The sequence below is a fragment of the Manis javanica genome, chromosome 6 (assembly GCF_040802235.1).
Source record: "Manis javanica isolate MJ-LG chromosome 6, MJ_LKY, whole genome shotgun sequence".
NCBI classification, from domain to species: domain Eukaryota; kingdom Metazoa; phylum Chordata; class Mammalia; order Pholidota; family Manidae; genus Manis; species Manis javanica.
Window position 1 is genome coordinate 12883522 of NC_133161.1, and position 20052 is coordinate 12903573.

General features: G+C 50.0%; 1 protein-coding gene, 1 long non-coding RNA gene and 1 pseudogene across 3 annotated transcripts; 2 read left to right on the forward strand and 1 right to left on the reverse strand.

Moving 5' to 3' along the window:
• The first annotated feature begins 13 nt into the window (after nt 1-13).
• On the forward strand, nt 14-4052 carry LOC108387836 (small ribosomal subunit protein eS25 pseudogene; annotated as a pseudogene).
• Nucleotides 4053-4355: 303 nt separating this feature from the next.
• On the reverse strand, nt 4356-18823 carry ADCK2 (aarF domain containing kinase 2). 2 transcript variants are annotated; one of them, XM_017646208.3, is made up of 8 exons: nt 17887-18823; nt 16261-16407; nt 13775-13903; nt 12692-12787; nt 10276-10527; nt 8859-8987; nt 8262-8315; nt 4356-4791 (listed from the first exon to the last, which is right to left on the reverse strand). In XM_017646208.3, the coding sequence occupies exons 1-8, from the start codon at nt 18820-18822 to the stop codon at nt 4651-4653; spliced, it is 1884 nt and encodes a 627-aa protein (XP_017501697.2). In that variant the 5' UTR covers nt 18823; the 3' UTR covers nt 4356-4650. The 2 variants fall into 2 exon arrangements, with proteins under 2 accessions (XP_017501697.2, XP_036850440.1); XM_036994545.2 differs by lacking the exon at nt 10276-10527.
• LOC118967638 (uncharacterized) lies at nt 4787-7787 on the forward strand. The gene is made up of 3 exons (XR_005054849.2): nt 4787-5555; nt 6619-6739; nt 7650-7787. It is a non-coding gene; the product is annotated as an uncharacterized lncRNA (long non-coding RNA).
• Nucleotides 18824-20052: the final 1229 nt, after the last annotated feature.

A 20052-nucleotide genomic window follows, 5' to 3' on the forward strand; every position in this document is an offset into this window, starting at 1 on the left:
TGAGCGCGAAGCCGCACTGTGTCCTAATCCAGCCTTCCCGTTACGTCTCTATCCTGGGGGCCGCTGCCGTTCTCTGAGAGCGCCGTCCGCAAGGAGTGACCTGCGTGTCGTGACTTGGATGGTGAGGAGGCGCCCTCCGAAGTGAGAATGGTATGGTGTGGACAGCCCTAGAAGGTCGGCTGGGCGAGCCGCGCGATACGGCCCTGGGGTGGGCGTGCTGGTTCTCGGGGAGGGAGGTGGAGACGCCCCCGGGGCTGGGCCTGGGCGCTCTTCTTCTGGAGTCTTTGTTACGCGGGTGCGAGAAAACCCCTTAACAGTGAGTCTGAACTCGCTCCTCCCTGCTGTGCTGATGTAGACGGTGTTTTCCCACCTCGACCTGCCACTCGGCCTGCTCCTTCTGAATTAACTGCCTTCCAGACCCTTTTAAGGTGCCAGATCTTTCCGAACCGTGGACCTTCCCAAAGCTAGCGCTTCGTATTCTGCCCTGTGAGAAAGACCACAGTTGCTTTAAAGGCTTGTTTTATTGTTGCTCTGCAAACTTGAACTTTATGACCAGCGGCAGCCAGTGGTCCCCAAACATGAAGCCTGACCTCAGATGCTGTGCTTGAGTCTGGAGTAGGCCCAAGAAATCTGCATTTTAGCACGCCGTCCAGTCTCTGCAGGGCTAATTCCTTGATCCTGAGCCAAGCCCTGGATTCTTGGCTTTTGTTTCTTAATATTGCTTTCTATTAAATTCTGGATGGACTCCACAAGCTTCTCTGGACTGCCCTGTCCCTAAAATCCTTAGGATCTCTGCCATGGGTTCCAGTTTTCCTAAGAACCTCCATGTTTTATTAAATTATAAACAGCCTGCCAGCCTTACACCATAAGAGATTTCGATTTGAAACGGATCGCTTGCTGTGCACTGAAGACTTCACACTCAGAGTAACAAGCATGAAAAATAGGATACGTATGGAGAGAAATGTAGACCTGAATTTAGGGATTCGAGTGCACTGAATAAATACTACTACTGTCACCCATATGCCCCACAACTAGAAACCTTTCTTCCTGGAGTTTGGCCCATGTCCTTCTGAACAGCCTATTGATTGACCCTCTGGCCCTATAGGACTCTCTCCCTGTTCTCCTGCCCTCCTATCTTCTAAGTGGTATATAAATTGAGGAAGGAATCCACTATTTTCTGGATGAAAGTTGACTTTCCAGTTGATAATGCATTAGCATGACTTTCTCCGGGCTACCATTCACTGCTTATCTTTATAGTGGTATGTACAAACCACTGAGATAATGAAGTTCATGAATGGATGGACAAGGCTTTCCATCCTTCCTAGGGAGCTTGCTTCCAGCAAAGAACAGTGCTGTGATGCCAAGACCACCAAAAACAAAAACAAAAAACCGCAGCTTAAACAAAAAAGAGCATAGAACTTGACAGTCTGAAGATCTGGAGTCTTCAGCTCTACCAGTTATTGGCTGTATGAATTTGGACAATTTAATTTACTTTTCCAAGTGTTGATGCCCTTCATCTGAACATGAGTCATTTAAGAGAGTACCTAGCCCACAGCATGTATTCAAGAAATGTTGTTATATCTTCCTTTCCTGGAAGCTACTGAGGAGAATTAAAATTCATTCACCCTCCATGTCTTCCTTGCTGAATTACAAAACAAAGGTTTAACCTCAGTGCTTTCTTATATGTAAAGCAATATTGTTCTAGAATTTTTTTACTATAAAAAGGGTATAGTTCCAATTAATAAACTGTTTTGACTATGTGACAGTGACACTTACTTGTTTTACAGGCATGCTCCAAGAAGTCCAAGGCAATATCCCTTACTACCTTCTGCAGGTTACTTGATGGCGTTGGGTCTCAGATGAGCACCCTATGTGAATGGATGCTTTTTAGAAAGTAAGGGAAAAGATGCCAGGCCCTGAGCTGGCAACTTCTAAATGCAAATCAAGTTCCCAAATTTTAACAAACTGTGAGAACAGACTCTAAAAGACCTAACATACAGCAGTCCAACCCCAAATCAAGAACCTGTATGATAGCTAGAAATAGAGAACACCTTTTTGTCTAACATCTTAGTGAGGCTGCCATGATAGCCGAGCTCTCTGAGTTTCATTATGCTGCCCAAAGACAAGAAGAAAGATGCCAGAATGTCAGCCAAGAAAAAGATCCAGTGAACAAATCTGGGGAAAGGCCAAAAAGAAGAGGGTCCAAAGGCAAAGTCGGGACAAGCTCAGTAACTTGGTCTTGTTTGACAAAGTGATATATATGGCAAGCTCCGTAAGGAAGCTTCCAGCTGTGAGTTTATAACCCCAGCTGTCATCTTTGAGAGATGGGAAGATGTGTGGTTCCCTGGCCAGGGCAGCCCCCCAGAAGCCCCTTAGTAAAGGATTTATTACATTGGTTTCAAAGCACAGAGCTCAACTAATTCAGACCAGAAATGCCACGGGTGGAGATGTCCCAGCTGCTGGGGAGGATGCATGAAGAGGTCCCACCAACTACATTTTGAAAAATAAAACTATTATATCACATAAATAAAGCAGTGGAACTGGGGGAAAAACTTTTGTTCTAACAAATTCATTTTTAATGTACTTCTTTCAAAAGTTTGCTTGATCTCCATCTCCCTATAAGTATAGAAAGAGAAAAGGAACTTGTCTTCTAGTAGTTTCAGTAACCCAGAAATGAATCTTGTAGTTTCTACATTAGAAGGGTTTGAGTTGTGGTCTCTCTCCAGGAGAAATGCCATGCTGCCACTTCAGCCACTTCATCCCAGGAAGTAGCCCTTTCCCCTTAAGATAAGTTTATAAATTAAATTTAGCATTTTAAGATCATTATTTTTAAAAACCTTATGTTAAAGCATATCCATTAACCATTTTTCTCGTCTTCAGTGCAGCTTGTGTTCATTTGTTGCTGCTCTAGTGGCTCCTGAGGAACTGAGGCCCCGGGTCCAACAGCCCATGAGAAACGATCATGCCAACAACCACGTGAATGATCTTGGCATCAGACCCACCCCAATGGAACCTGAAGGTGCCTGCAGCCTGTGGAAGACTGAGCAGAGGATCCAGCTAAAGTGTACCCAGATTTCTGACTTATGGACACTGAGGTAACAAGTGGTGGTGTCTGAAGCACTCAGTTTTGAGGTAGTTCGCATGTAGTGACAGATAACTAATACATGCACAAATGGCTGGATTGAATCCACTGGCTTTAAGGAAAGTCTCAGCGGTGCTGGTACAGGCTCAGGCAGGCCCCTCCCTCCTGCCCCACAGTGTAAGTGTATGTGCACTTGGCGTAAGGGCCGCGTGTCTGGCTGCCGTGCCCATGAGGAGGGCGCTGAATGGTGCCTGTGTCCTCCCCCAGCTACATGGACCTACCCCAACCCCTCACTGCCTGACTAGAATGCCCACCCCTCAGCACTTGGTAAAGAAAAGTAACATCTCCACCCTTAGAAAAAACTGCACCGAAGGAAGCTCTGTCCAACTACACTTTAGTTGCTCCTAAAAGACAGAAATGAGAAACTTGATCCTTAGAAGGAAAAGAATGGAAGACTCTAGTCCTGTGACCGAAGCAGGACTTTGAGAGAGCAGGAAGGCTTGACTTTCCCCTCACTGTCTAGAGCAGCAGTCTCCAAAACAAGCAAGACAGTCCACTGGGATGTGGGAGAAAATACTATTTTTTATTAAAAAATAAGAAATAAAGCTTTACTAGTAGTTACTCTACAAGCTGATCGTGGGGCCCTCTTAGTCCAGATTAGCTTTGAGAACAGCCCAGTACAGAGCAGCAGACAGTGGCCACCGCCCCTTCATTCACTGTAGAACTGCCAGCAGGCACTGCTGATTTCAGGCCCTGCTTAGCAGGATGTACTGATCATACTGTCTGTATATTAATACTGACCAAAATTAATCCTCAGCAAATGGACAAGGACCTGAACATTACTTAAAGAAACCCGTCTGAATGCTAATATGTGAGCACAGGGGAACTTTCAGGAAATGATGAAGCTGATTCTGCTATCCCTAGTATGTTAGCCACATTAACCCTTTTTTTTAAACCTTGTAATAAAATATAGCAGGAGGTCAGCAAAAAATACTAAAAATCATCAAGATAATCTGAAGTATAGTAAAATATGCTCTAAGCATATGTTGTGCCTCCAGAGATTTGCTAGTGGTATAAAATTTATAAATAAATTATATATGCATGTATATAAATAAAAATACTCAACTTTTACCAGTAGAGTACATAATCAAAAGCATTTAGAAGATGTGGGTCTACAGGACTCTGTGACATTTTCTAACCTAAATATCAGAGTCTGGGAATGACCAGCAGGACCCACCTCAAGGAGTATAGAGGGTTAAGAAGAGGAGAGAAAAATGAGAAAACAAAATAAGTTTATTTGTCCTCACCCACAGAACATTTTCCCTGAAATAGAGTCTCCCTAACACCAGGCCCAACTTCCAGGCTGAATGGTTGGGACCCTTCCCTCCCTTACTTCCCCAGTAACCCAAAACTTTTAAAACAAATGCCTAAAACCAAATCAGAGGGAAAAGCATTGGTATGCCTTCCACACGTATCAGTCTTAAAATGTTCCGGCTGCCACGGGAGAGGCTGCTGGGAGCAGCCTTTCGTTCTGAGATAAGAGGCCCCCTGCACGCCTGCTGCTGCCGTCATGGGGAGGAGGCTGGTGCTTTCAGAAGGTAGGGCTTTGCTGCCTCCAGGATGTCTAGCTTGGGGTCCAGGGAGCGGCCAAGCCCCTCCAACACCATAATGGCGAACACAATTGAGGCAAAGTTGCTCTCAAGCTTTACCTGAAAGAGAAAAAACGGTTCTTTCTGAAGCCCACTGATACCAAGAGAGTGTCCTGGATGACCATGTCACTGTCCCCTCTTGGCCTTTTGTACATGCCCATGTGATTTTTACTGTCTCCCTAACATTGTTTACCCATTATTTTCCCCACTATCTCATCTACTCATCCAACCTTCCATCTGCTAGCGATATTAAGGAAAATTCTGGGGGATGCAATAATGTCCTTGAGGGTGTGTGTGTGTGTGTGACTTAATAAAATGGACATTTCACACCACCAAAAACTAAATCTAAATAACAGTCATTCTTCAAAATATGCAGTAGCCTTTCTAAAACCATGCATAACTGGCTGTGCTCAAACAAAGCAGTTTCCTCCCTTTGGGAGGCAGGTTAATAGTAGTAACAATTCACATGGATCACTCAGTTATTCTTCAGAAGTACCATCACTGTTTCCATTCTGTACATAAGGAAGCCGGGGTCAGGGTGATTAAGTGACTTGCTCAGATCCCAGGATGAGGAAGAGGAGAGCCAGTATTTACACCTAGAAGAACAAGAATCTATTTTTCAAGTATACAGGTCAAGAAATGGAAGGTTGACTCTTGGGGAAAAAAATCTTTGTTAAAAGTAAAGGGTATTTGTTTCTGTTAAGGCCTCAAAAGTTGTCTGGGGATCAGACTGGCTGGTCAGAAGAAAGCAGCATGCTCCCATTAGGGCACAGGCCCCCCCAGCTGGGACGTGAGATGTGCACAGAGGACCATTAGCCACACAGGTCTGTTCAGGGCAGGGGACCTGGGACTTCCACACTTTGGGGAATGCTTTCATTCTTTAGCCAAGTGGTGAATTCTTAAGTGTTTGTTGTATTCTTTCCATCTCTATTTCTGTCAAATATTTTATTTAAAAAATTAAGTGCCAAGTAAATAGACATTTCTCCAAAGAAGACAGAAAAATGGTCAACCATCTTATGAAAAGATGCTAAACATCACTAATCAAATCATTAAAGAAATATAATTAAAACCACAATGAAATAGCCCCTCACACCTATTAGGGTGACCATTATCAAAACAAACAAAAAGTAACAGTTGTTGGTGAGGATGTGGAGAATTGGAACCTTTGTACACTGAGGGTGGAAATGTAAAATTGTGCCTGCTACAGAACACGGTAAAGAACTTCCCCCCAAATAAATGCATGATCCGGCGATCCCACTTCTGGGTGAATTCTGTGTCAAGAAATGAAGGCAGGATCTCAGTTATTTGCACACCCATGTTCACTGCAGCATTACTCATATCAGCCACGAGGTAGAAGTGGCCCAGGTGTCCACTGATGGATGAACAAATAAAGAAAATAGGGTGTATATATCTATCTACACAAGGAATGTTATTCAGTCTCTAAAAAGGAGATCCTGTTACATGCTACCACCTGGATGAACCTTGAGGACATTATGTTGAGTGAAATAAGACAGTCACAAAAGGACAAATATTATATAATCCCACTTATATGGGATATCTAGAGTCATCAGAATCATGGAGACAGAAAGTAGGAGGGTGGTTGCCAGGGACTGGGAGGAGGGCAAAATGGACAGTTGTTCAATGGGTATAGAGTTTCAAAAGCTCCGGAGATGTGTTACTCAACAATGACACTGTTGAAATGTTCACTTGGAGACAGTTGGGGTAAATTTTACTGTTTTTTAACCACAATTAAAATTTTTTTCATTTAAAAAAATTAAATGCCCAGTGAAGTGCTTAGAACTAGGCCCTCTCTCTGCTCTTCTATCCTGGGAATAACAACAGCAAACATTTAAGGAACCCTTAACCGTTGTGTCTCACACTGTGTAGGGAAGGCTAACTGCAGAGAAAGCGCACAGGAGCCAGGAAAGCAAAGCAGCTCGGAACGGGGTCTCCGTGAAGACTGCTAGGCCCTGGGTCCCCACACTGCCACAGGCTCGTGGGGTCGTGGGTGAGTTGCTTGGCATCTTGCATTGCTGAAATGTTGAGGGGTTTAAAATTGGACACTAATAGATGAGATAATAAGCTAAATTAGGTGCTGCTCACAGCACAATGCTAAGATTACTGTTGTTGCGGCCTAATCCAGGCCTCACGGCAGCCCTGTGGGCTGGAGGAGGCTGGCACAGGTAGAGCTGGCAGCTGACCGAGCTGGGTGTGAGCCTCAGTCACCTGCCTCACGTCCTGTGCACCTGAGCTCCCAGGAGTGTGTGCGCATTCCCCTTTACTGCAAAGCCACCTCTCGCAATCTTGAAAGCCTCCCCAGTCCTAGAGTGATATTTCGCCATTTTTTAAATAGAACTTCTCAAAAGCTTTGGAAGGCATAAAGTTTTCCACCAAAAACAGAACTACAAAATCAGCCAGCCCTGGAGTCAGACAGGTGCAGACCTTGCCTCCACCAAGCCCGTCAGTGGGACTTGGGGAGTTATTTAACTTCTGTGTACCCCGTCTCCTTGTGGGGATAATACAATAGAGATCTTGCCTGCCTGTGGGGAATTGTGCCGGGACTTAAATGAGAAACTGGATGAAAATCCCCCAGTACAGCAGATCCCCAGTGGTGGGCTTCCCACATGCTAGCTGTATCCCTAACTTTTATGATTATGAGTCCATAGCATGCTTGGGGAGCCCCTTAGTGTGTGTGTCGTGTCCCAAGAACGCAGCTACCGCAGAGTAGTTTTGGAGCAGCAAAGAGCAGTGGACTGAGATGCCTGGTGACCATCAAGTCCTGGCTCTGCCTGTGAGGCGTGACCCAATGAGCTGACTGCCCTGCACTTCTGTAAGGCACAGGCAGCTTTCTGACCTGTAATTCTATGTTACGATCATGGCCAAATGGCTACCTCTTCCATGTCTTGTTTCATTATCAGATTGCTGAACCTCAAGAGAAACCTTGGGAAAGGCCTTCAAATGAGAATCACCCTTCCCCACCTCCACACCCTGTACCTTGGCTGGCAGCTTTACTGTGAAGAGTGGCCTGAGACTGCACTCCATCCCAAGGAGTGAGGGTAAAGGCCAGGGTGGAGAATGTGAGGCCCTCTCCAAGGGACTGGGGCAGCAGGCAGAGACCAGGATGGCCTTGCAGGGGCTTCTGAACACACCAGGACAAGAGGCACCTCTTGGGCCACCCCACACCCTTAAGCCAGCATAGTAAAGAGCTAAGTGTGACACTAATGTCACACATCACTGGTGTGAACCGAGGAAGGAAAAGGCATGAAAAGCCTGAGTTAGATGATGTTTACGTTCACACACACACATTTCTACAGCTACACATCACAGACACTTGGACTGCACAGACGGGCAGACACAGACTGGCTCCACCTACGTCAGGAAACAAGCAGCCCTCTTCCCAAATGGATGAGTATGCAAAATGTTTTCAAAACTAAGATCTACAGAGAAGTACCTCTGAGGACCCTGTGTACAACTGCTGGCCTCCCCCTCCAGGCTGACCAGAGCACAGCACAGCCCCACCTGGGCCTCACCTTGTGAGTCATCAGCAACTTAAAGACATTCGAGAGAAGGCTGGAAACTTGAAGCTGGAAAACAGAATAAAGCCAACTGCAGAACCGCCCCCCCTCCATCCCACCACCCACACTGTCCACACCTACCCACACCCTGGGCGCACACATTGTGACTGCCCGTGAGCCCCAGCTTGTTCTGACTCACTTCTGCTAGTGTAGACCATGAACTTGGGGAGAAAGCAGGTTTGTTACAACAGTGTAAAATGCTAAGTGGGCTCTGGCTCTACATAAAGGACCTGAACGTTAGGGTGTGTCCCCTGGCTGCTCAGGGGCCTCAGTCCTCCCTCCCTCTGTGCGGCTGGGCCCCTGATACAGATGGAGCAGACCAGCTACACCCAAGATGAATGCATGGCGGCACTGCAAGTGTTACTGGCCAGCAGCCACCCAAGAGCCGGGAATTTCCATGGGCCGCCTCACACCTGGAAGAGGGCACGGAGGAACTCAAATCCTCCGGAGACCTCTCCACAAAGAGGTCACCCTCAGACCTGGGGTTTGCTCTGTCGCACAGCAAGGGTAGTGAACACCCCACGGCCCCTGACCCTCGAGTGGCCTGCGCACCTTTTCCAGGGTGATGGTGTTCTTTCTGGCCTGCGTCACCAGTGTGGCCATCTCAGCCTTGAATCCCTCCACGTCCCTGCACTCACTGGCCCGCGCATGATGCAGGACGAGCTCAGCCACTCTTTGGCCCTGGAAGATGCAAGAGAAAAGAAACTTGGTAGAGTCAAGCGGGCAGAAATCTAGGTGCTCTGCCCAACTTCATATTCTAGTTGCCTCCACCCTAGTGTTTTGCAATCCTGCTTTAGGCCACCCAAACTTTTTAAATTTTGCCCCTCCAGAATACCTGGTAACTCACCAAAGCCTCCATTGGTCAGCGAGCCCCCACCTGTGCTTAGCACCTTCACCCTTCAGGGCAAAGCCAGCATCCTGCTGCTCATGTTCCACGACACACCGCCAACTAACTACCTGGGCGCAGGGCACCAGGGCCTGCCACGGGGCTGCACCAGCCACACTGTCCTCGTGGGCTGTCTTCCTGCTGGAGCCGAATTCCCTCCTCACAGCCTCTGTGCTCCAGCCTTCTAGCTCCTCCTGCTTCACCAGGGCAGAAGGCCCACCTGTCCTGGTGGTCAGGCTCATGCCTTTCACCTTCTGGAGCACTGCCCCCAGAGCCAGGCTCTGCTCTGCCAGCTGTGACCTGCTTCCTTCACCCGAATCTGTGCGGAGGAGTGCGCCCCACCTCAGTGTTTAACCTGCGCCCAGGGGATGCTTTCCGACCGCTCAGCCTCACACCTCTGGCTTACCCCCTCGGAAGCCTCCTCACCAGGGGCTCCCCTGAATGTGCCTGTCTTTTTTTTTTTTAAGCCAGCTCTCTTTCCCAGGGTCTTTCTTACTGGAGAATTACACCAGCTGGCCAGACGATTTCTTCTTTGTCACTCCAATTTATCACTTTATGTTGACTCAGTAGAGGCTTTGCTAAATCCTTCTCTAAATAATTCTCAGCTACTGGAGCCCCTCAGAGCCACAGGGTAGGAGGTTAAAAATGACTTGCTTCCCACCCCAGATTCCTATTCATCTTCCCACAGTTAAAGAGTAAGTTATCTATGCCTCTGCTTCTCACCAGCCCACTGCCTTGAGCAAATGGCACAGGCCACGGCAGTGTTAGTCAAAAACTAGCACCCCAGCACCCAGCCTGACACTTCCAAAGGAAGAGAAACTGCTAGCCTACAACAGCATTTGGGAAGGAGGCATTTCTTCCCATCATCCCAAACCATGAACTGCTTGGAACAGTCCTCAGACACAGGCACCGCACATCTGACTCTAGCCCCCGGATGGCTTCCTTCCCTCCTTCCGCTCACCCATTTCCATCAGGAGCACCCCTGGAAAACAGGCAGTTACAGGAGTGACAAAGGCTGAGTAGCTGCACATTTCACGAGTCTAAAAGGTTCGGTCCCACTCCCATGGGCCCGGCGGGTCTCACCTGCCCCATTGCCACAGCCATGAAAACTGCCCGGAAGTTCCTCAGGTCAGTGGCCTGCAGCTCGGCCACGATGCCAGCATCCAGCAGCACCAGGCGCAGAGGGCACTGCGCAGGCATCCTGGTAGCCGCTAGCGTGTCACAGACAGCCACCTGCTGTAGCCGCGCCTCTTGACCCGTGCAGGGACTGTTGGCACCCTGGACCAGGATGTTCCCAGGGTGAAGGTCTGCATGGACGAAGTTGTCCACAAACACCTTGAAAGAGATTAGCACTGTTCAAGGCTAAGCCAACCCTCACCACCCATCAACACCAGGCTACACGCAGAAAAGCTCTCCAGGGTGACGGTGAGATCCCAGGGATTAGTTAACAATGGCAGAGGGGTACACATTTTACAGAGCCTCATTGCTTAATGTCATCAGTTGAGAATTTGTATAGGGACAGGCCAGGTTGATGTTTTTAAGACAAAAGTTATTTTCAAAGTAAAAAGCATTGAAGAAGATTATAAGGGAACAAGAAAAATTTAAGACCAAACTGCATCTCAGAGGACTGATATTTAGTCTATTAAGTAATTAATATTCTGATTAAAAATAATTACTGTTTAAAGATTTCCCCCAAACTATGTTCTTAAAATTTGAGGAACTGCCAGAAGAATTTGTGAAACTATTCTTGGAAAGCATTTCATAAGTCAGACTTGCCCTCCATCACCCCATCTGTCCACAGAGTGCTGGCTTGAACCTTCTAAGCAGGTAAGAAAGCCCCAGAACTGTGATGGACAGGAAGTCAGGCATGACCTTGTGGAACAGGAATCAGCCTCCTGTGAAAGGTCACCTTGGTGATGAGAGAAACCCCCAGCAGCTCTGTGAGGGGAAGGAGGGGCCCAGGGGACAGCACAGAGCAGCCGCTCCGGGAGTGGTGCTCGGGGCCTCCTGCTGGTACAGGCTGTAGACACACCAGGGTTCAGGTTCTGGCTTTGCAGGTGGTAAGAGGCTGCTGCCCTAACTGAAAATCCTGGGACCTGGGGAAGCTGGGGCCTGCATACCAGGATGTGGTCACCAAAGGCTGGCTGACCCTAACTCTGGGTATTTTGCTATCAACTTGGCCACCTGGCCTACGCCCGCATGCATGAGGTCATGAGCTGGAACCCCCTCATGATCTCACTGCTTCTGGTGCTGCTCAGCACTGCTGCTTCCTGGTACTCCCTGCTGCACCCTCCCCTCTGGCCCAGGGTGCCCCTTGGGGCCCTGTCGTTGGGGACAAAGTCCCCTCTCTCCCCACTGAGTCTCCTGCACTGACTCACCAGAAACCTGGCTCTATGAGACAACCTGCCTTCTCCGGGAGCCCTGCAGGAGGGGGCTGTGGCTTTCTCATCCATGAACCCTGGGCCTGGAGGTAGAGTCAGGGTCCTGTTCAGCCAGCACCCTCTTTTGCCCTGAGCCCTCTCCACCCCAGCGACCCTGTGCTGCCAGCTTGCACCACACCACCAGCCTACTGTGAGCTATCATTCTTACCTCTGCCCACCGTCTGCAGCTGCCTGGGCCCCCAGAGCTCCACCTCAGTCACATGGTTCTTTCCCCCCACTCTCTGGCCACACACCTGGTTCCTTCTCACCTCGATTCTGCATCCTCCAGACCTGGGCGCATCCTTTTTCCAGCCTAGACCCTGCCATCCATCCCTCAACTGCTCTCTCCTCACCCCTCAACCGCTAGAAACACCTCAGACTGCAGACAATCTCAGGATCTTCTGTCTCCTCCTACAAGTGACCTGCTAACAGGGCTGGGTTGCTACTGTCACTACAGTGAGGGTGCCACTGACTAACGTGGCTTAGGGCTCACTGTCCTTGGACAAGTGTCAAAGTCATTTAATCACTGTCAGGCCATCCACTGGCAGGTGACCCTAGACTTCCTTTCTATCCCAGCTGAGACGGAGCCACTTCCTAAATGAATTCCTTAGCTGAGATGGGTCCCTCCTAAATGGCCCTTTGGTGCCCATACTGACCCTATGTCATTTACTTATTCAGGGCCTGTCTTCCCACCAAACGGGAGTTCCACAAACATTGTAGTGACTATTTTGCTCACTGCTGTAAACTTACACCAAACGAATGAAGCCACATTAAACATCTTCAGCTGTTTGTCTAAATTGTAGGCGACTTGGGGAAAGCCTGGGTCCTGCTCACCGCTCTTCCACAGCACCTTGCACAGTAACAGAGTGCATGCCACTGAGAAAGTACTTAACCAAAAGCTGTAGACCAAGTAGGCACTTTGGTACGCTCAGCTATTTCTAGAGCAGACTCTACCAACATGGTGGCTTGCTGTGGCTCACCTCCCACCCACAGTAGCTGAGCAGTGTCCCCGCTGTCTTCCCACATGCAGTCTGACACAACACTGGGCCTGAGCGCCCTCTCCGAGCCCAAGAGCTTACCATCTTCAGGAGCATGTTGATCCCCAGCCGCGCAATCTTTCTCTTCAAGTCAAGGGGAATGCCTGCCTGCTGGTAACTGGACACGGGCACACTCTCCTTGAAGGAAGACCAGAGAGGGGACAGCTTTACCCTGGAGAGCCTGCAGACTGCCCTGCTCCACATCCCCACATGGCACGTCGGCATTGCCTTCCCACTGACTGGTAAGTGACAGAGAATTTCTCCTTTCTTGAACGCCTGTGAAACTATCACCCACAGGTTGATTTTAACCTATTTAAATAACACCTCTGTAATACTTCTTAAAGGAAAACAAGTCCCATTGATCTGTTAGTGAGGAAACCTGTTAACTCTGCCACCCACAGGTAAGAGATGTTGGAATGTTATAGGGAAAGGTTGGAGCAGGCCCCAGGAGAGCTGGTTTCCGGTCTAGAATCAGCCAACAGACGTGAATGAGCTCTGTGACCTTGAGCAGGAAAGTGAAAAGGAAAAGAAAGGGAGGAGAGAACAAAGTGGAACTAAGTAACATTTCATACAGGTTAGTTATTTAGTTGTCAGAGCGCTCATTGAGCTGGACCTTGTTGTCCCTAATTAACAAATACAGTAACTAAAGCCCAGAGAGTTGAAGTAATTTGCTCAGAGTCACACAGATAATAACACATCACTTCCCTGGACCTCATATTCCCACCTTTACAAAGGAGACTGGACCAGGAGACAGTTAAGGCAAATGACGTGACACAAATACATGCTGAGCACTTTCTCTGTGCTGAGGGTATTCTGCATTCAATGTGTCATCAACTCCTGGGCTAACCAGGAACTGCCGCTGGTACACATGAGAAAACTGAAGTCACCCTCAGGTGAAATGGCAGAGCAGATTTTCACATCCACAAAGTCCAAGACCATGTCCAGGCTCTCAGCCGCCTTGCTGCGCTACCACCCACCCTCATGCCATGTCTGCACTCCTCTCGGTTTTACAGACAGTGATCAGGTGCTCTCTCAGCTTTTGTCCTTTCTGACTAAAGCCTTCATGTGGAGCACAGGCAGCTAGCCAGGAGTGAAGGGCCCAGCCAGGGGGGCTCATACTCTTACTTCATAGGTTTCCACCAAGACATCCCTGGTGACAAAGGGACGCAGAGGGGTGGGGAATTTGACAGAATTCACATTCAGGAAGTTGCACTGGAAGTGTTCCAGATTCTGAGCTTCATAACGCAGGTCGATCTGCAGGGAAATGAAGAGAAAATATGAGGGGTCATCTGGGCACAAAAACTTAGCAAGTCATGGAACTCACCTGCCTTCCTCCCTCGTTTGCTGTGTAACTCCCCAGGAAATCGGCAGAGCAGGGGCATTCTGTGACTCAGGCCCTCCCCAGAAGCCCTGAGCGTCCATGTGAACTCCTTTAAGCTACAGACAGCAGAAACCCTTGTAGGATGCGGGCATCACTGCTTCTCCACTACCCCTCCTCTGCCCACCCCTTCACACCAGCCGGTCCCCACACTACCTCCATCACCCAGGGGCTTCGCTTCACTGACTCTGTGGCCCACTTCCCTCCACTAGCCTGCCAACCAACTCTTTACCCCCCGATTAAGGCCCACTTCCACCCGAGGGCTGGCCCCACCCCCACCCCAGGACAGACACTCTTCCCCCTAAACTCACCAGAATCTCAGTCACAGAATCCAAAGGGCCAGCCCAGTGTTGTCCTGATCAACCAGCGGTCTGGTGCCCCTGACGACCGGCCCTTCTTGAACAGCTCTTGGCACCTGCTCTCCCCTCTCCCCAGTTCTCCCCTGTCTCTCCAGCAGTTTCGTCTTGGTCTGGCCTCCAGGCCATTCCTCCTCAGCGCACGCACAGATGCTGATGCTCTCCCCCTCCTCCCCGCCTCATCCTCAGCTCGCTCCTCCAGATGACACACCCTTGATCTCCAGCCCAGACCCCTCTACCCATTTCCAGACATACTTAGGTACATCGGGCCATTACCTCATGGAAGCCCAGAGACCCTGCTGTTCCCAAAGTGACTCTCAGCCAGTCACCTGAAGCCAACAGAGGTATCTTACTTGGGTTCCCTGACCCCACCCCTTCCTTCTTCCTAGTCTATCTCTGGGTGTCTCCCTGCTACCTGCAGGATAAGGTCTAAATTCTTTTGAATGACATCCAATGTGGGTCACAGTTTGGCCCCTGATTCTCCCTTCACGTCCATCTCCTGTGCCTCCCACATCCTCTACCACCCTGAACTCTGGCTTCACCCAGTCTCTGCAGTGCCAAACATGCCAGCCTGCCTGATGCCGGCCCCTCTCCTTTGCCTTCCATATTCCCACTGATTGGAATGTTCTCCCCCATTTAGTCCAACTGTAAACACCCCTCAGCCTTCAAGACTCAGCTCAAGCCTAGGGAGCCTTGACCCTCAGGATGGAATGACTGCTTCCTCCTTTGAGTCCCCATGGAACCTATAGAAACTCGTATTTTAACTCTGATCACACTCCATTTGCAAGTATTTACAGGTCAGCTCCCTTCTGCCTACTATGTATTCTTTACAGACAGGAAAATCTCACTTGTTTTCTTAGTTCAGCAGCTTCTAACAGAGTTCTTAATAAATGTTACATAATTTATGAACAAATGAGGAAACTCCTACACATACACCCAGAGTCCAAGGTTCCCAGCACAGAAATGTGATAGGATTGCTGAGAGATACAGCTAGTATAAAGAGTTGATTTTTGAGGCAAAATGGGGAGAGATACAGAGATCTGAGATGAATGTGATGAGACCCCATGATGTCTGATTTCGAGAAGGGGAACTGAAATGCAATGGGTGGTAGAACTCAGAATAATTAACACAGAGGTGGTGGTTGTAATAGAAGCTGTCTTTTCTGCTTTAATTTTCCTTTGTTATTAAAACTCCATAACATAAAGCAAAACTCTCTAAACACTAAAATGCAGCCCTGGGACAGGGAGGAGGTCCTTCTCTACTCAAAAGCCCTAGAAACAAAGCAAAGCAAAGGCAGAGTGCATGACTTGGCTAATGCTCTTCTCACCCTGGGGTTCAGCCGTTGGCTGCACACAGAGGATGCTGTATTTCCACCAGAATCATTTCACTTTCCTCTGGGGTGGTAAGGACGACTATTCCCCACACACCCTTGCTGTTACATCGGGCCCATGTGATTACAGCTCTGACCTGTAGACTAGGAAGAAGTGATGTGCTTCACTTCCAGAACTGGCCACAGAATCTCATACATGATCTTCCGTGGCCTCTCCCCCATCCCACAATGACCCTAGATGACACATGTGGAAGATGGCAGTGCCAAGCCTGGGAAGACAATGGGTCCCTGAATAACCATGGAGAGGAGCTCCCTTTCCCTCCTTCAGTTCACCTGCTTGAAACATTGATTTAAGCAAGAAATAACCTTGTTGCATTAAAGCCACTGGGAATTTGGGAGTTCTTTATTATGTCAGCTAGCATTACCTACCCTGACTGATAGGCCATACTGGCCATGACATTCTGGGAAGTTATTCATTCAGCACTTACTAAACAGCTGCTAACAAGAACTATGTTAGATGCTATTTACAACTGAGAGAAGAATTCACCTGTTGGACCATTAGCTTCTCAAATTCCTCCACAATCTCAGGCAAGCTAAGCCACTTGATTCCTGGCAAAAGGGCAAGGATTCGGCTGCCCATCTTCATCAGCAGCAGGTCCATCTGCACCTGAGTGAGCAAGCCAGGGTGCAGCACCTGCCAGAATGGGGAACAGGAGACAGAGAAGGGATCAGGAAGGCACATTCACCCAGTCAGGGCTGGTCCCACATCAAAGGAGAGCCAGGTTGGCTTCTCGTCAGAGCAAAGCGAACATGTACCCAACTCCCAGGTTGCGCCTGCATCCCTTACTCCCATGGGCCTTCCCCGAGGAGATGCCGAGGGCAGGTGGGCTCTTCCTTGCAAATACATTAAGTTTAGATCAGTGGCTCCCAAACAGGAGAGTGCATAAAAGTCACCAATCATTGCCTGCTGATGAAAGTGAAAAGTCACCAATCATTGCCTGCTGATGAAAGTGAAAATGTGGACCCCAAGGCCTTCTCCAAGACCTACTGAATCACCTACTCTGGAAGTGGGGCTGGAAATCTGCATTTAACCAAGCACACAGGGTTACTCTGAGCCAGGCAGTCCAAAACCTGATAAATAAGATTCTAGAGTCACAGAACTCCAGCAGGGGTGCACTGAGGTGGAATGGAAAGAGCTCTGCTTTCAAATTCCAGTTCTGCAACTTGTTCTCAGAATGAAACTAGGCAAGCTACTAAACCTCTCAGCCTCATGTTCCGTCTTTAAAAACTCAGAGATAATAGCCCCTACCTCCACCTCAAATCCCTTTAGGAAAAAGTGAAACATAAATAAATAGATATAAGTAAAATAAATGTCTACCTCAAAGGCATCTAATAAGCTTTTTAAATAGAGGCATCTAATAAAAATTAAATAATAATTGATATGACTGGCATGTTTTCCAGTACAGGGCAGGCATCACTCCTGTCTCTTCCACAGAGCAGAGGGAACTTTCAGGATATTTTAGTCCAGTGTTTCCCAAACATGCCTGACCATGAGAATCACTTGCGGCATTAATAAAAAGCCAAGCCCCAGGCTCGTCTCCTGTAAAGTAAGATTCAGTAGGTGTGAAGTGAGGCACCCTTGGTGGGGGGGGTTTCAGAGAGGGTGAAAGGGAGCATCAGAGATATCCACTACTTGTGCCTCCCTAATCACCTGGAGACATGCTGAATAGGGTAGAAAAGTATGGAAACCAGGAATGGTGGGGCCCAGACTGGAGTGACCAGACATGAAAGACAAGGAAACTCCTTCTGTGCAAATGAACACCACTGCCTGGGCTCACCACAGCCCTTCTAACCTAGATGTCTGCCATTTATCCTGACCCCAGAGCAGAGGGTCAGCTGGATGGTGGTTCCTCCACCTGAAGAGGCCATGGACTTCAAACCCTCTTCATTTTCTTTTATCAGACTATTTGCACCACCACTCCCTCAAGCCAAGAAATAAAACAGCTTGTACATAGGCACTCAGATAATGGTCAACTAATAGAAATCAATGGAATATAATGTGAGGTGATTTGTAAAGTGGCAGGGGATAGCTAAGGTCCAGATCTGGGATAGCTAAGGGTCAGTGAGATTTTGGAGATGGGAAGGGCCCAGCTGAAGACATCAGAGAACTTACTTTCACTGCCACAGGAATGAGGTGATCTGGCTCAGGTTGGTGGGCAAGGGTTGAAGCCTGAGACACGACTGCATTTGATCCAACCAGGTCAGCTTTAGGGAGGAGGAGCCTTTCTAGAAGTGACTGGTCAGCCAGATTCCCTTGAGGCCTCCATCCTTTCCCCATGTGTCCAAAAAGTTCTCTTAGGCCTCCAACTGTCCCAGCTCCTGAAAAACGCTGGAGGCTGGAGGCCTCTGCAAGTCTCTGGATGCTGTCAATCTCCAGGAAGGCAGGATTGGCGTGTGCTTTGTACACTTGGGCCACACAGCCTGAACCCACAGGTTCCTGCTTATCAAAGCAGAGGACCTTCCCCCAGTCTTTCCCAAATGATTGCTGCAGGAAGTGTTCAGTGTGAGTCCAAGGGTGGGGGGTCACTTGGACATGCAGCTTGGAGAAGTGGGCACAGAAAGCCTCTGAGAAGAGGTCTCGACGGGTGCTGGCCCACTGGCCCAGTTTGATGTACGTTGGGCCTGAGGTCTCCGTGGCTTTCAGAAGCAGGTGGAGCCAGAGGTTGGAGACGCTGGGAGCCACGTAGGTGAGGGGGTACAGTAGAAGGAGGGGGAAGAATTTCATCAAGAGAGCCCCAGCTCGCAGCCAGATACGGAGGTGGAGGAGAAGGAGGCAGCCTAACCGCCCCTCTTGGGAGACCGTCTCCAGTGGAAAATTTTCAGCCAAGTCACTCCAGCCGGCCCTTCGCTGACACAGGCTGTCCGAGGCCCCCTCACCAATGTTCTCATGGGTTGAAATGAGTTTGGGCAGAGTGCCAAGCAGAAGCCAAGAGAGTCTGGCATTGCGAGGGCATCCAGAGGGTCTTAGAAGGCCGAGTTTCTTTCTGAGCCCAAAGTTCCTTAGGTGCGACAAGCAGACCCTGACAGAGAACCACCAGGGGGTCACCATCCTCTCCAAGAGGTACACCGCCTGCCCTCAACCTAAGGGACACCCATCTATGTTTACACTTTAGGCAAAGCTACCGTGAGTCCAGGGCCACAGCCGAGTATTCCACGTAAGAGTGGGGCAGCAGCGGGATCAGGGACGCTCAGAGCCCGCTTTCTGCGTGCAGCCTGGGGCGCCACCCCGTAGGCCGCACATCCCTGGCTTGCCTTGGCCACGGCGGAGGCGCCACACCGTCCCTCCCGGGTACCTCGCCTGGTCCTAGGGCTTGGGGCCTACGCCCGAGGCCGGCTGCACCAACGGATCTGTCGGAGCTGAACTGACTGCGAGAGTGGGAGGGGCCCAGCCGGAGGCGAATCCCGGCCCAAAGCGGGGACCCGGGCTGCGCGAGGCAGCCGCGCGGGCTGAGACCGAGCAGGAGCCGGGCGGCCGCAGGGTCATCGCTCGCCGGGGCCGGTGCTAAATCGCCGGGGTGGCCGGGCTCCCGCCGAGGGCCGGAGCGCGAGGGGCTGGGTGGGTCGGTGCGGAGGGCCGGAGAGCCGGTGGACTGCCGGGACCCGGGCACCGAGCGCGCGGGGAGGGGCTGCGGGGGTCGAAGCACCGAGCGCCGTGGGGGGCGGCGGCGCCAAGGGCGAGGGAAGAGGAAGGAGGGCGCCGAGGGCAAGGGCGGAGGAGCGGAGGGCCGGGGGTCGGGGCGCCGGAGGTCGGGACAGCGCGCAGGGGTCCGGGATCCCGGCGCCGAGGCCGCGCGGCCCTCGTCTCGCGGAAGCGCCCCGCCCGCCGGCTCGGGGACCGCCCCTTAAAGCGGACGCGCCGCGGACAGAGCCTGCGGCGGCTCCTGGGTCCCAGAAACGGATTCGACCCAATAAACGCGGACGCGCCGTCCACGCCCCTTCTCGCAGTGCGTACGTCTCCCGGCTGATCTCCGCTGCTCTCCTTTCGTGGAGTGGAAACGCAGACCCACGCGACCCAGGGGGAGCCGGCTCCGGACCTGGGTCAGGATTCCTTCCGAGCGGATGGGATGGACTCTGAGGGGAGCGGGGGTCTAGCTGTAGGTTGTCCGTGGATGGCCGGGAGTCCCAGGCTGCATGGGCTTGACTTGGGGAACGTGTTTGGACCTTGGGGAGTGGCACCTGAAAGGTTATATTCAGTCATTGAACTAATGCGTATTGAGCCCAGTAAATGTTTCTTAAAGCTGTATCTATTATTTATCGAGGCTCAATAATATGTATTGAA

Coding starts and splice junctions, on each gene's coding strand:
- ADCK2 (XM_017646208.3), bottom strand. CDS start 18,822: ATGGTGACCCCCTGGTGGTTCTCTGTCAGGGTCTGCTTGTCGCACCTA. Junction 16,408..17,886: donor TCATTCCTGTGGCAGTGAAA/GTAAGTTCTCTG, acceptor CCATTCTGGCAG/GTGCTGCACCCTGGCTTGCT. Junction 13,904..16,260: donor AGAAGCTAATGGTCCAACAG/GTGAATTCTTCT, acceptor ATTTCCCTGCAG/ATCGACCTGCGTTATGAAGC.